Below are 12569 nucleotides of genomic sequence, written 5' to 3'. Positions count from 1 at the left end.
GGTCTGGGTGCCCGCCACTCAGAGGCAGAGGGGACAACCACACTTTAATCTCTAAATCTCTCCGAATAATTCATCTTTTCCATCAAGCTGGTGCTCAACAGGAGTAATGCCACGACAGGATCTTGAGGGCAAAGAGAAAGAGAAAAACAAAAACACGAGAACTGCAGGCTTCTTGGTATTTTGACTTTTTCTCTTTTGTTCTTAAGTAGGCTCCTTCTGAACAAAAAAAAATGTTGTTTTTTTGCCAGCAAGTAGTATTTTTATACACAGGTGAAACACAAAATATTAACAAGTCACCTGCCCTTCTTCACTGGTAGTAACGTGATTTGGGAAATGATCGTTTATTCAACAGAGAGTGATCACGCGACCACCACGTGTCAAACACGGTTTGAGGCACCGATGATTTAAAAATCCTGAATAAGCCAGAAAATGCTGAGGGTCCACTGACCTTTCACTCTGGAGGGAAAGAGACACAGGCCAGTGAAGAAGGGAGCACCTTGGTGTGCCCAGCGCTGCCATGGAGCGGGCACGGACCCCGAGAGAGAAGGGCTGGCAGTGGGAACGCGCGAGCAGAGGGCCCGGGCCATGTCTGACCAGGCAGCGCTGCCATGGAGAGAGAAGGGCTGGCAGTGGGGACGCACGAGCAGAGTGCCCGGGCTCTGTCTGATCAGGCAGCGCTGCCATGCAGCGGGCACGGACCCCGAGAGAGAAGGGCTGGCAGTGGGAACGCGCGAGCAGAGGGCCCGGCTCTGTGTGACCAGGCAGCGCTGCCATGGAGCGGGCACGGACCCCGAGAGAGAAGGGCTGGCAGCGGGAACGCGCGAGCAGAGGGCCCGGCTCTGTCTGACCAGGCAGCGCTGCCATGGAGTGGGCACGGAACCCGAGAGAGAAGGGCTGGCAGTGGGGATGCATGAGCAGAGTGCCCGGGCTCTGTGTGACCAGGCAGCGCTGCCATGCAGCGGGCACGGACCCCGAGAGAGAAGGGCTGGCAGTGGGAACGCGCGAGCAGAAGGCCCGGCTCTGTGTGACCAGGCAGCGCTGCCATGGAGCGGGCACGGACCCTGAGAGAGAAGGGCTGGCAGCGGGAACGCGCGAGCAGAGGGCCCGGCTCTGTGTGACCAGGCAGCGCTCCGCTGATCCCCGAAAGAAGGAGCCAAAACGGAGGAAGGGGCCTCCTTGCAAAGTGAATAGCAATTGGCACGATCCAAACAAGGCAGAAAAGAATGGGGCACCTTGCGGAAACAGACAGGAAACCAGTGTGGCCAGGCATGCTGTAGCGAAGGAAGGAAGACTATGGGACGAAAGAGAGAAGGCAGGAGAGAGAGGGTCTTTAGGTCCTAATAAGGAGCAGGGTTATGCTCTGGAATGGGGAACCATTCAACTGGACTTGAACAAGGGCAGCACACGACCTGATTGAAACTTTTAAGGACCACTGAGTCCGATTTTTGGAGACTGCTTTGGAGGGAACGAGGGCAGATACAGGCAAAAAGTGAGGGAGCTGTCACAGCCCAGGCAGGACACGATAGTGGCTGGAGCTAGAATTGTATCAGTGCAGACAGAGAATAGCCAACTGATTCATAATCCATTTTGAGTTTCAAAGAATAGACCCTGCTGACCAACTGGATGGAAGAAATGGAGACCACCGCAGAATACCATGACGGATGATTTCCAATGAATTAACTTTTGTGTGCTGCACAGCCAAAGGCCAAAGCTCCATTTCATATTCCTTGAAAGAGATGTGCTACAATGAGAAAACATCCCTCATTAAATTGCACATACACAGAATGCACCAGTTTCTGCTTTTTCGAATATATTTTAACAGCAACAAAAAGAATCTATAGTTGATTTAGAAAAGATAAAAGGAAACAATGGCTTAGTTACAAGTTTAAAACATCAATTCAATCCTCAAATAATTAAGGGAAAAAAAACCTATTTCAAGGAAACAGTCAAACTGGTAAGTCTATAAATAGTATAACCACAATTGTCAAGGTTTTAGCCTGCAGGGTGCTTATGACATACTGGAAAGCTTTGGGGAAAAAAGTCTTTATACTTCAGATTTCTTACTTCATATAATAGTTTGACGGGTGGGTCTAAGATTGCCTACTGTTTAGAAGAAACATTCTAGAAATCTGGTTAAACTTATTTACAAGTACATTAATTGCCTTATTATCTAATTGTTTCAATAATTTCTATAGTCTATTCACAGATCATTTAGGTAATTTCTCCCTTTTCTCTGAGCAGTCGACTTTCAGTCCTTAAGAGTTTAACACTGAACCAGGAGTAACAGAAGATGAGGAAAATCTCTGTAAAAATTCGCAATTTATTATTGGTTAGGTTGACTTAAGGGCGACACTAAAATCCAATTGCTCAGAGAATCAAAAACATCTAAACTCCAAGGACAAACATGCTCTGACAGCCCAGTGCCATCGGCCAGCGCGCTGTGACCAGCCCAAAGTGTCACAGTAACAATGGTAACACAACTCAGATGTCAAACTCTGCTTTGTACTGAACTCCACCATTTTTCATGTGAAAATCCGCATAATATCAATTATCTTGCAGAGTTTTTATGAGGATTACAATTAATGTATGTAAAGTACCTAAAACAACGCCTCACATATAGTAAATGCTCACTAAAAGACTGCCCGTTTTCAGAAAAACCCAATGAAAGACAGCTAATCCCAACATAATTCTGCTTAGGGAAGTAATTTTTTTTTGGAAGTGAGGCGTTCATACTGAAATAATCACTTCAAAAGCACAAGGATCCGGATTAACACTTTAAAGTGGGTTTCTGATCCTACTGCTCCTGTGGGGCGTGGAACGCAGCTGGATTGTGCCACCGGGAACCAATAGGGCCCTGAGCCTCGGACCGCCCACCATCTCTCCACCTGCACAGCTTAGTCGCCCTTAAATTCCTTTTGTTTCAGGAAGACAGAGCTCATATTTTCCTGCCTATATTTCTAAAATTAGTTCAAATATTTGTCCCATGAGCATGGGAGCATGGGGCCAGTGTCTTTCTCGTTCTTGTATTCCTAATGCCTGCCTCGCACACACCTGACACAGGAGCTAGGTGGATAAATGCCTGCGGAGATGCCGCTCAGATAATTCCCCAAACGTAGAATAGGCTGTTAAATCAATTAATTCCCATCATTATTTGAAAACCACGCTAAGCTTTATTTTACACACACACACACACACACACACGCACACACACACAAACACACACATGCACACATCCGCACACCACTTACCATCCGAACAAACTGAATGACCTAACATCACTCACTATTCTAACAGAATGTGCACTGAAAACTCGCCAGTCCTTCCTAGGTGTTGACATTTATCTATATATCTTATCTCCCAAGTTAGAGAGTCTGTCCCTAAAGGGAAGGGGCTGAGTTTCACATTTCTTTGGAAGAACCCTTAAATCCTGGAACAGAATCGGTTGGCCCTGCAACAAACATCAGCGAGTTCTGTTGAGAATTCACTGGGCGTTCCACCCCGTGGTAAACCCGCTGCAGTTCAGGAAATCGTATCTGCACCTGGAAGCGTTTATAAATCCTAAGAAATAGATTTCTCTGCTACAAGATCAAATCTAGTATCTTCAGGGGGGGAAGAAACCATCAAAATTTAAACCTAATTGTTTTGATAATAAAATATAGCTTGATCAGGTAACAAAATCTAAAAGGAGCAGAAAAGATACCTTCCAGCAGTTTCTTCTCTGTGGAGAGTTTTGAAGCAGCAGACGGAGCCTGGTACAGAAAGTCACAGAGGAACGAGCCCTGGGAAGACTCTTGACTTAACCCACCTTCAGAATGAATGTCGTGTTGAGGAAAATCTAGAAAATTCACAGAAATAATGCAGTTGAAATAGAAAATGTAAACAATTTTCCTTTTGCTCATAAATGGGTGAGTCCCGAGCCAGAAGGGAAACTACTTCAAACATACCACAGAATAAACATACACAGATATTCACTTTACTTTGCATAAAACATGCAAAAGAAGCACTCAAGTGACGTTTATTATTCATATATGAAAATCGGATTTAATTTTGGTGAAAATGATAATGTAGGATTAACTGTTTTAATCTTCCATTTGTGAGATTAAAGAAACATAAAAGATTTACTTCCTGAACTTCTTAAAATTAAAGAAAACCTAATCTTATGCATCCTCCATCTCTTTTGGTAGTTACGTCCTTTTTCTTCATTACGATGGTTGTTCTTTTCTCAGAAATAAACAGATTTGTGCTTCAGGCCATGTAGGGACATATCAGAAGGAACAGGCTAATGAAAGGACAGGGACAAACCTGAGAACTTGTTGTGGTAGAGGAATTCCATTTGCAGACTCTGCCCAGCCTTCTTGGCCAGCAGATAGGGGGTGCTGTGCACGGGGTCTCCAGTTGCACACATAACGTCTGCTCCGCTGAACAGCAAAGCCATTGTTTCCAGAACATCCGATTTCACCACAGCAGCACACAGAGCCTGCTCACGGAAAGAAAACATACCTGTTCAAGGAAGGAAACACTTCCTAACTATTAAAATGTGTGAAAATCTGTCAGTTTGTATGTGTTATGAAGTCTGTACTCCTTTTTAACTGAGACATCTAAGCATGCCTTGAATAGGCACAAAACTCCTGCTCTGTTTGAATTTCAATGATAACTCAAGACCTCCAAGTCTCAATTCACTGTTTTATTGCTAATGTGTTCCAAACCTCCCAATCCAGGATGTTTGCTTTGGAAGACATTTTTTTATACTTATATACTATGATAGTGACTGATGCTCAGAAAATTCAAAATATTTCAAATGTAACAATAGATTGTCCACTAAATGTTTCATCATATGAATGTTATATGTATGTATGTATGTATGTATGCATGCATGTACTGCCCATCCTAATCGAGATCTGTAGATTCAATTACTGTTGTGTTTTGGTAATTTGAAAGATGAGTCCAAATTCAGAACCTTTCCTTTTGGGAGAGGGGTATGTGGGGAGGAGAAGCGGTAATCAGACACAATAAAGCATTACTGACTTGCGTTATATATCACCGTTGTACAAACAGAATTGCTGGAACCTGATTTCTTTTTTCGAGGTAATAAGCTGCCTTTACATCGCTTCTCATCCTCTCTCCCTGCTTTCTTACTTCATTGGCTTCCCATTGGCTTCCAAACCCTCTCCTTTCGGCACCCTGATCCCATCTGACTTTAGCCTCAGGTTCACTATTTCCCTCCTTCCTGACGTTGCATCTGGACGGATCACTAATTTGCCCACCATAGTGAAACTTCAGGATAATCACTCAATAACTATCCCAACGGACAGCTTAAGAGGCAGCCAGCGAGTCCCAGGATGCATGCACAGTGCCAGCCTGGAGGGTCTACTCTTTCAATAGCACTTACCTTTTCTACCAGGGTCTAGCTGACCTCCAGAAGCTGAGCTTCCTTCACTGCAGAATCAAGAAGCCTGAATTCTTGTACCTGACTTGCACTAATTATCCAGGTGATCCTGGGCAAGCCCTTCTCCCCTCTGGGTCTTAGTTCTTTTGTACCTGAAAAATGAGGGTACTGGAAAATATAACAGCTAATGCCCCTTCCACTTTGCCCTCTCGGTCTAGTCACATGTATTTCTTCTTCTTGTCCCTCTCATCGCCCTATTCCTATCCTTCACAACACTGTATTTGCTATGGTGCACTCACTGACGTTCATCTGTTCATGGTCAGTCTCCCCTATTGAAACTCACCCTCATTAATGAAATAAGCACATTTTTACTACAAATTGTATCCCCAGCACCAAAAGAGAATTCAGCAAGTTATAAGTATGCAATAAATATCTATTCACTAAGAACACCAATGGGGAAAGGATAAAGTCTTCAGCAAATGAAGGTGGGACACTGGATAACCACATGCAGAAAAATGAAACGAGAAGCCTATTCTACACCACTCACAAAAATTAACTCGAAAGGTATTAAAGACTTAAAAATAAACCCTGATACTGTAAATTTTTTAGAAGCGTGTGGCAATCTCCTTGACATAGGTCTTTACAATGATTTTTGTATACGTAGTGGGGCTACATCAAACTTAAAAGCTTTTGCACAGCAAAACAAGCAACAAAATGAAAAGCCAACCTAAAGAACACAAGAAGGTATTTGCAAACCATTTAACAGATAAGTGGTTAATATCCAAAAATATAAAGAACACATGCAACTCAATTTTAAAATAATCTGATTAAACAATGGACAGCGAAGCTTAATACAGATCTTTCCAAAGAAGACATCTAAATGGCCAACAGGTACATGGAAACACGTGCAACAGCACTAGTCATCAGGCCAACCAAAACCACAATAAGATATCACCTCACACCTGTCAGAAAGGCAACGCTCAAGAAGACAAGTGCCGGCGAGGATATGGAGAAGCGGGAACCCTGGCACTGCTGGTGGGAATACAAACTAGCTCAGCCATGCTGGAAAACAGGATAGAGATTTCTCAGAAAAATTAAAAATACAAATACCATATGATGCGCCAATCCCACTTCTGAATGAATATATATATATACATATATATATATGTGTATATATATATACACAAAAGAAATAAAACAGATTATTGAAAAGATATCTACATCCCAATGTTCACAGCAGCATTATTATTCACAATGGCCAAGATACGGAAACAACCTAACTGCCCCTCATTAAATGAATGGATAAAGAAAGAAGCAGTATGCATATATAATAGTGTATTATTCAGCCATAAGAGAGAAGGAAATCCTACTATTTGTGACAGCACAGATAGACCTTGAGGGCATCCAGCTTAATGAGATCAGCCAAAAAAAGACAAATATTGTATAGAATCACTTATATCTGAAATTGAAAAAAAAATCCAAACTCATAGAAACAGAGAGCATTAGAATGGTGGTTCCAAGGGGCTGGGAGCAGGCGTGAGACGGGAAGAAGTTTAAGGGTTCAAACTAAGAACTAGTAGGTAAATAAATTCTGGGGGGTCTGTGTTACACACTTCAAAACTGCTGAGAGACTAGATCTGAAGTATTCTCATCACTAAAAAGAAATAATAATTAGGTGATGTGATAAAGGTGTTAGCTAAAGCTATAGTGGTGATCATATTGCAATATACAAATGTATCTAATCACCAAAATAAATACCTTAAACTTATGCAATAGTGTGCATTCATTACATCACAAATTTTTAAAATATCTATTCAATAAGATATTTTTTTGTAAAAATTATTTACTGATATTAAGAGTATCATTTTTAAGAAGCCCAAAGTGGAAGTAAATCCTAATAGGTCAACTTCCTTATAAACAGTCTTAGAAAGAATCCAATCACTAGTAACTAATGTAAAACCTACCTAGTGCCTTAGCTCATGGGAACTGTGTGGTGTGGCAGACAAGGCCTCATTTGGGGACATCTGAACTGAACGACTGACAAGATCCCCATCACCATCCAAACAAGAGGAACCACTGGGGGAAGGCACGCCCTGGTTCTCCAGCCTCACCAATTACTACTCTTCCTCAAGTCCACAGCTTACTGTTTACACACTGTTTCTTAAGAACCTCCAGTATACAAAATTAGATTAATTAGAACCCTTGCTCTATGATCCCCTATCATCATTTTTTCCAAACATGTCTGGTATAATTGGTCAGTTATTTTCATGATATAATTACCACTCATAAAACCACCACCCAAACAAAATTAAATGTCTAAATAGTAACCTATATAAATATATGGCTCCCTGCTCCCATCCTATCTCTCTGAGGCATCCTACATTAGGTGCCTAGCCTGAATCTTAAATTTATCGTGTGCCACTGCTTTAATCAATTGGTGGCCTCACTTTACAAATACCAGAGGTATTCAAAGATGAAAACTTTAGTTAATGGGAACTAAACCCACAGAAGAGAAATGTAGATCAATTGTATAAATCTTATAATGTCTAGGGAAGTGCAAAGTCTTTACTTATTTTCCAAAATGTTCAGCGTAATGCTACTTGCCTGGAGATCCTTATCTAATAAGTATTGGCATTAAAAGCATTCTAAAGGCCTGACCAGGTGGTAGCACAGTGGACAGATTGGGATGCAGAGGACCCAGGTTCGAGACCCCGAGGTCACCAGCTTGAGCGCAGGCTCATCTGGGTTGAGCATAGCTCATCAGCTTGAATCCAAGGTCGCTGGATTGAGCAAGGGGTCACTAGCTCTGCTGTAGCCCCCAGGTCAAGGCACATATGAGAAAGTAATCAGTGAACAACTAAGGAGCCACAACAAAGAATTGATGCTTCTCATCTCTCTCCTTTCCTGTCTGTCTGTCCCTATCTGGCCCTTTCTCTCTATCTCTGTCACAAAAAAAAAAAAAAAAAAAAAAAGGCATTCGAAAGAACTGAGAGCCATGGAAGAAACATTCCCTAAGCATATAAAAAAGTGTATGTTGTAGATATGTATACAAAGAAAAGCCTCCTGACTCACAAGAACTGGAACTAGCAATCTAAAAAGGAGAGGGGGCAGGACGGTTAAGAAAGCCTGGGCCGTAAGGGAGAAGACCAAGTGGGTAGCACAAAATGGTCACAAAAAGACCTGGAATCACTCAGCCAAAGGCAAGTGACAGTTCAAATCAACGGCACTAAGCAATGTCTTACATGTTACAATAAACTGAGTAAATGATGTTAATTCTGGTGAGAGCAAGTCAACAGTGTATGAGCTGAAGACTCCGTGCTCACAAAAAGTAGGGGATATTTTATAGCTTCACGTTCATTTTGAAATACGCCCTGATTTTTGTGAGCAGTATATATTCAGTATCCTGTCCCTGCATGGGAACACTGTCGAAGGTTTAAGAATAATGAGATATGCCCAAGTGATCTGGAATCTCCTGGAGGAAGCGTTTACCTGCTACTGATGACAACTCCTAAAGTGGAACAATGGGAAATCGTTGACACGATCTCAAGAAAGGAAGCACAACACAATTAAACAATAACTTCATCAAACAGCAGAGGAGTTACTTCTTCCCCAAGTCTCTGGCACATAAATATGTACCAAAAGGTATTAAAATCCAGGCCTACTGTCGTTTACTGTTGTATCCGGTACCTTGTTTAATTCTTCCTTGGTGAGAGATGCCAAAAGGGTTTTTCTGAATCTTCCTTCTTTGTACTTCTGAGTAATAAAGGTTTTTCTCTTTTCTACTGGTGAGTCCATGTGTAATTCTTCATCTTTTTGAAGATTGCCAGCCCAAAAGTCGTTTGCTCTTTTGTTCCCAATGACAATAAATAGCTGAATTATCAAAAAAAAATTATTAAAACATATCAGTTCCTGAAATGTGTTTAAATCTGCAGAAAACTGACTCACATTATAAATTAAAGCGTAACTTAGCACAAAGTATGCAAAAAGCACAAGAAAGAATCCAACTCTTTCAGGAAGATGGAGTGCGAAGGCAGATTCTATTTCTGTGTTAGGTACAGGCTAGCTGCTCTTCATAATGGTAGAAGATTAGTGGGGAAAGAAACTGCAAGCCACACAAGTTGCAGCAAAAGCATTATTACTTTCTGAAGCTCACACTGAGACAGATTCATTTAAAATGGCTGAGCAGGTGGGCTAACGTGGTGGAGCGATGCTGTAACCCGAGCAGAAAACGGAACCGGGAGACAGCAAGTTAGACACGATCGCAGTTAATGACAGAGCAGGGCCAAGATAAAGAACGGCCAAGTTCGCCCAATGTTGTCATCACTTTTCTAATATTTCATCCAGGCCGGGTCAAAAGGAAAGTAAATTCCGGCTTAACGAAAAAGGTGTCAAGCCTCTAAAAGTAGTTATTACTTACTAAAACTCCGTGTACTTTTTATCTTTAAGATACCTATCTCATTTGGGAAGCGCTGTGAAAGCTAACGTAGAAAGCTGCTCCTATCAAACAGGCTGGCAGCCACTTTCATGATGTGGTGAGGACTTCATCGCGGAGCTCCCAAAGCGGACCTCCCCGCCCCGACCTCCGCTAAACGCCGCCGCTGTGACTGGACTTACTTCGATGAGTTCATTACTCCAGATGCTTGCATCCATTTTTAGACTTCTAACCTTGGAATCTTTTGGTCCTAAAGATCTATGTTGTCCTGAAGGCAAAAAAAAAAAAGTTGCATTTTTATTTTAATTCATATGTAAATGCATTTTACCTTTTAAAAAAGTGTGTATGGCCCTGGCTGGTTGGCTCAGCAGTAGAGCATTGGACTGCTGTGTGGAAGTCCCAGGTTTGATTCTTGGTCAGGACACACAAATGATTGCTTCTCCACCCCTCCTCCTTCTCTCTCTCTCTCTTCTTTCTTTCTCTTTCTCTCTCAGAGCCATGCTCAAACAGTTTGGGCAAGTTGGCCCCCAGCACTGAGGATGCCTCCATGACCTCGCCTCAGGCAGTAAAATGTGTCGGTTGCTGGGCAACAGAGCAGTTCCCTAGATGGACAGAGCATCGCCCCATAGTGGATCCCTGTCGGGGCACATGCCGGGAGTCTTTCTCTGTCTCTCTGCCTCTCACTTAATAAAAAAAAAAAGTGTGTATGTATGTGTGCATGGATGTGTGTGATTATACATTTTTTTAACTAAATACACTAATATCTAATTTCCACACTGGAGTAGTGATGGTATTTCTACAGAAATCATAACCAAGCACAACGAAGATAACAGCAATCACCTTTATCACCACCCTGTACTGGTATAAGCTATACTCTTAAAAGGGTGTATGGATGTATATGTGTATGTGTGTATGTATGTATGCACGTATGCCTGTATGTATATACATACATATATATGTTCTGCATTGTTTGGTAATTAACTAGAACTTATAGGTCACTGAAAATATTTTATAATAGGTCTGTGAAAATGACATGCATGTGAAAATTATCTCTTTACTCTTTAATAAAAAAGAAACCTAGCTACCACTCTAATAAATGTGTACTTAAAAATCTTCAGTGAACTCTTTATTCTATTATTTTATGCCTGGTTGAGAATAAGAGCCCAGCATTCTATTATCATCCATTCAATTCTGCTTTATAAATCAACATTCAGTCATTACTGGGCACCCAGGCATATGCCGGCATGGCAGCTGCTTTATTTCTATGCTGAGAAGAACAAGAGGTACACAAGACATTATCCTTGATCATAAGGACCTTCTGCCTTCGGAGCATGGAAGCTCATTCCTCTCTCTACCATAAAGGTTCCTTTCCTCTCTTCTTTGAGATGGAGCCTACTCAGAACACAAATCCCTACAATTCCCAGGGCAGTTATTTGCACAGGTTTGCATTTACAAAGACTCCCTAAAGGCGGGGGGCGGGGTTCAAACTCAGAGCCATGTGGGAAGAACTGGATGGGATGCTAGAGCAGCCATGTGGGAAGAACTGGATGGGATGCTAGAGCAGCCATGTGGGAAGAACTGGATGGGATGCTAGAGCAGCCATGTGGGAAGAACTGGATGGGATGCTAGAGCAGCCATGTGGGAAGAACTGGATGGGATGCTAGAGCAGCCATGTGGGAAGAACTGGATGGGATGCTAGAGCAGCCATGTGGGAAGAACTGGATGGGATGCTAGAGCAGCCATGTGGGAAGAACTGGATGGGATGCTAGAGCAGCCATGTGGGAAGAACTGGATGGGATGCTAGAGCAGCCATGTGGGAAGAACTGGATGGGATGCTAGAGCAGCCATGTGGGAAGAACTGGATGGGATGCTAGAGCAGCCATGTGGGAAGAACTGGATGGGATGCTAGAGCAGCCATGTGGGAAGAACTGGAATGGGATGCTAGAGCAGCCATGTGGGAAGAACTGGATGGGATGCTAGAGCAGCCTCAAGAACTCACAGAATCTGAGCTGAGGCAACAGGAAGAGAAACAAAATGGAGAGCAGATACACTGCAGAGATAAATGGATGGGACTTGCTGGACTTTAAGGAGAGGGAAAAGGACAAGAGAATCTCTCAGAGTTTAAGCTTTAATGCAGGGTTGGCACGATCGCTTCTGACCAAGTTTGTAATCTAGGCGAATGTGCACTTTTATGCAGTGAACTGGGCACCAGAGGGAGGTCCGCTGTTCACCTGTTATTTCTGAGGTCCACTGGGCAAATCCAAGCAGAGATTCTAATAGTAGGTAGATATAAGTGTGGTTTCCAACCAGAATCCTCTGTGTAAAAATGAGAGTTGAATTCAAACGGTAAATGCCATCACTCAGGAACATCAGAGTGGAAGAGAGCAGAGCATGTAACTAACCCAAGGGAACACGCACATGCAAGGAGCAGGCAGAGGAAAGGTCACCTGAAAAGGGTGCCCAGAGTAGGAAGGGAACCCTGAGAACATGGTCCCCTGGAAGCCAGGGCGGATGGGTAGTCACCAAGTGCCAGGCTGATCAGGAGAGTGAAATACTGCAGAAGACAGTCAAGACAGGAAGTGACCACACAGAAACTGGGAGGTTTCAAATGCACTGGTAAATGTGATGAAAACATTATTACTGGAGTAGAGAGAAAAGAAGGCTGAAGAAATCAGGTGCTGAAGAAAAACTAGGGAGTTAAGGAAAGGCAGAAAATCCATGAAGATCACTACTCTTGAAAGTCTGAGGCTG

At 42.7% G+C, this 12569-nt stretch overlaps 1 protein-coding gene across 4 annotated transcripts in view; it reads right to left on the bottom strand.

Moving 5' to 3' along the window:
* ARAP2 (ArfGAP with RhoGAP domain, ankyrin repeat and PH domain 2) overlaps positions 1-12569 on the bottom strand; it is a 179100-nt gene that overhangs the window by 83670 nt on the left and 82861 nt on the right. For all 4 annotated transcript variants that reach the window (XM_066279125.1, XM_066279123.1, XM_066279126.1 and 1 more), the window contains exons 12-15: positions 10001-10086; positions 9074-9256; positions 4303-4477; positions 3701-3835 (exon numbers count right to left, since the gene is read on the bottom strand). In XM_066279125.1, the coding sequence (XP_066135222.1) occupies positions 3701-3835; positions 4303-4477; positions 9074-9256; positions 10001-10086 (579 nt within the window). The remainder of the gene's footprint in view (positions 1-3700; positions 3836-4302; positions 4478-9073; positions 9257-10000; positions 10087-12569) is intronic.

The sequence above is a fragment of the Saccopteryx bilineata genome, chromosome 5 (genome assembly GCF_036850765.1).
Source record: "Saccopteryx bilineata isolate mSacBil1 chromosome 5, mSacBil1_pri_phased_curated, whole genome shotgun sequence".
Lineage (NCBI taxonomy): Eukaryota > Metazoa > Chordata > Mammalia > Chiroptera > Emballonuridae > Saccopteryx > Saccopteryx bilineata.
This window is presented reverse-complemented; position numbering and strand designations above follow the sequence as displayed.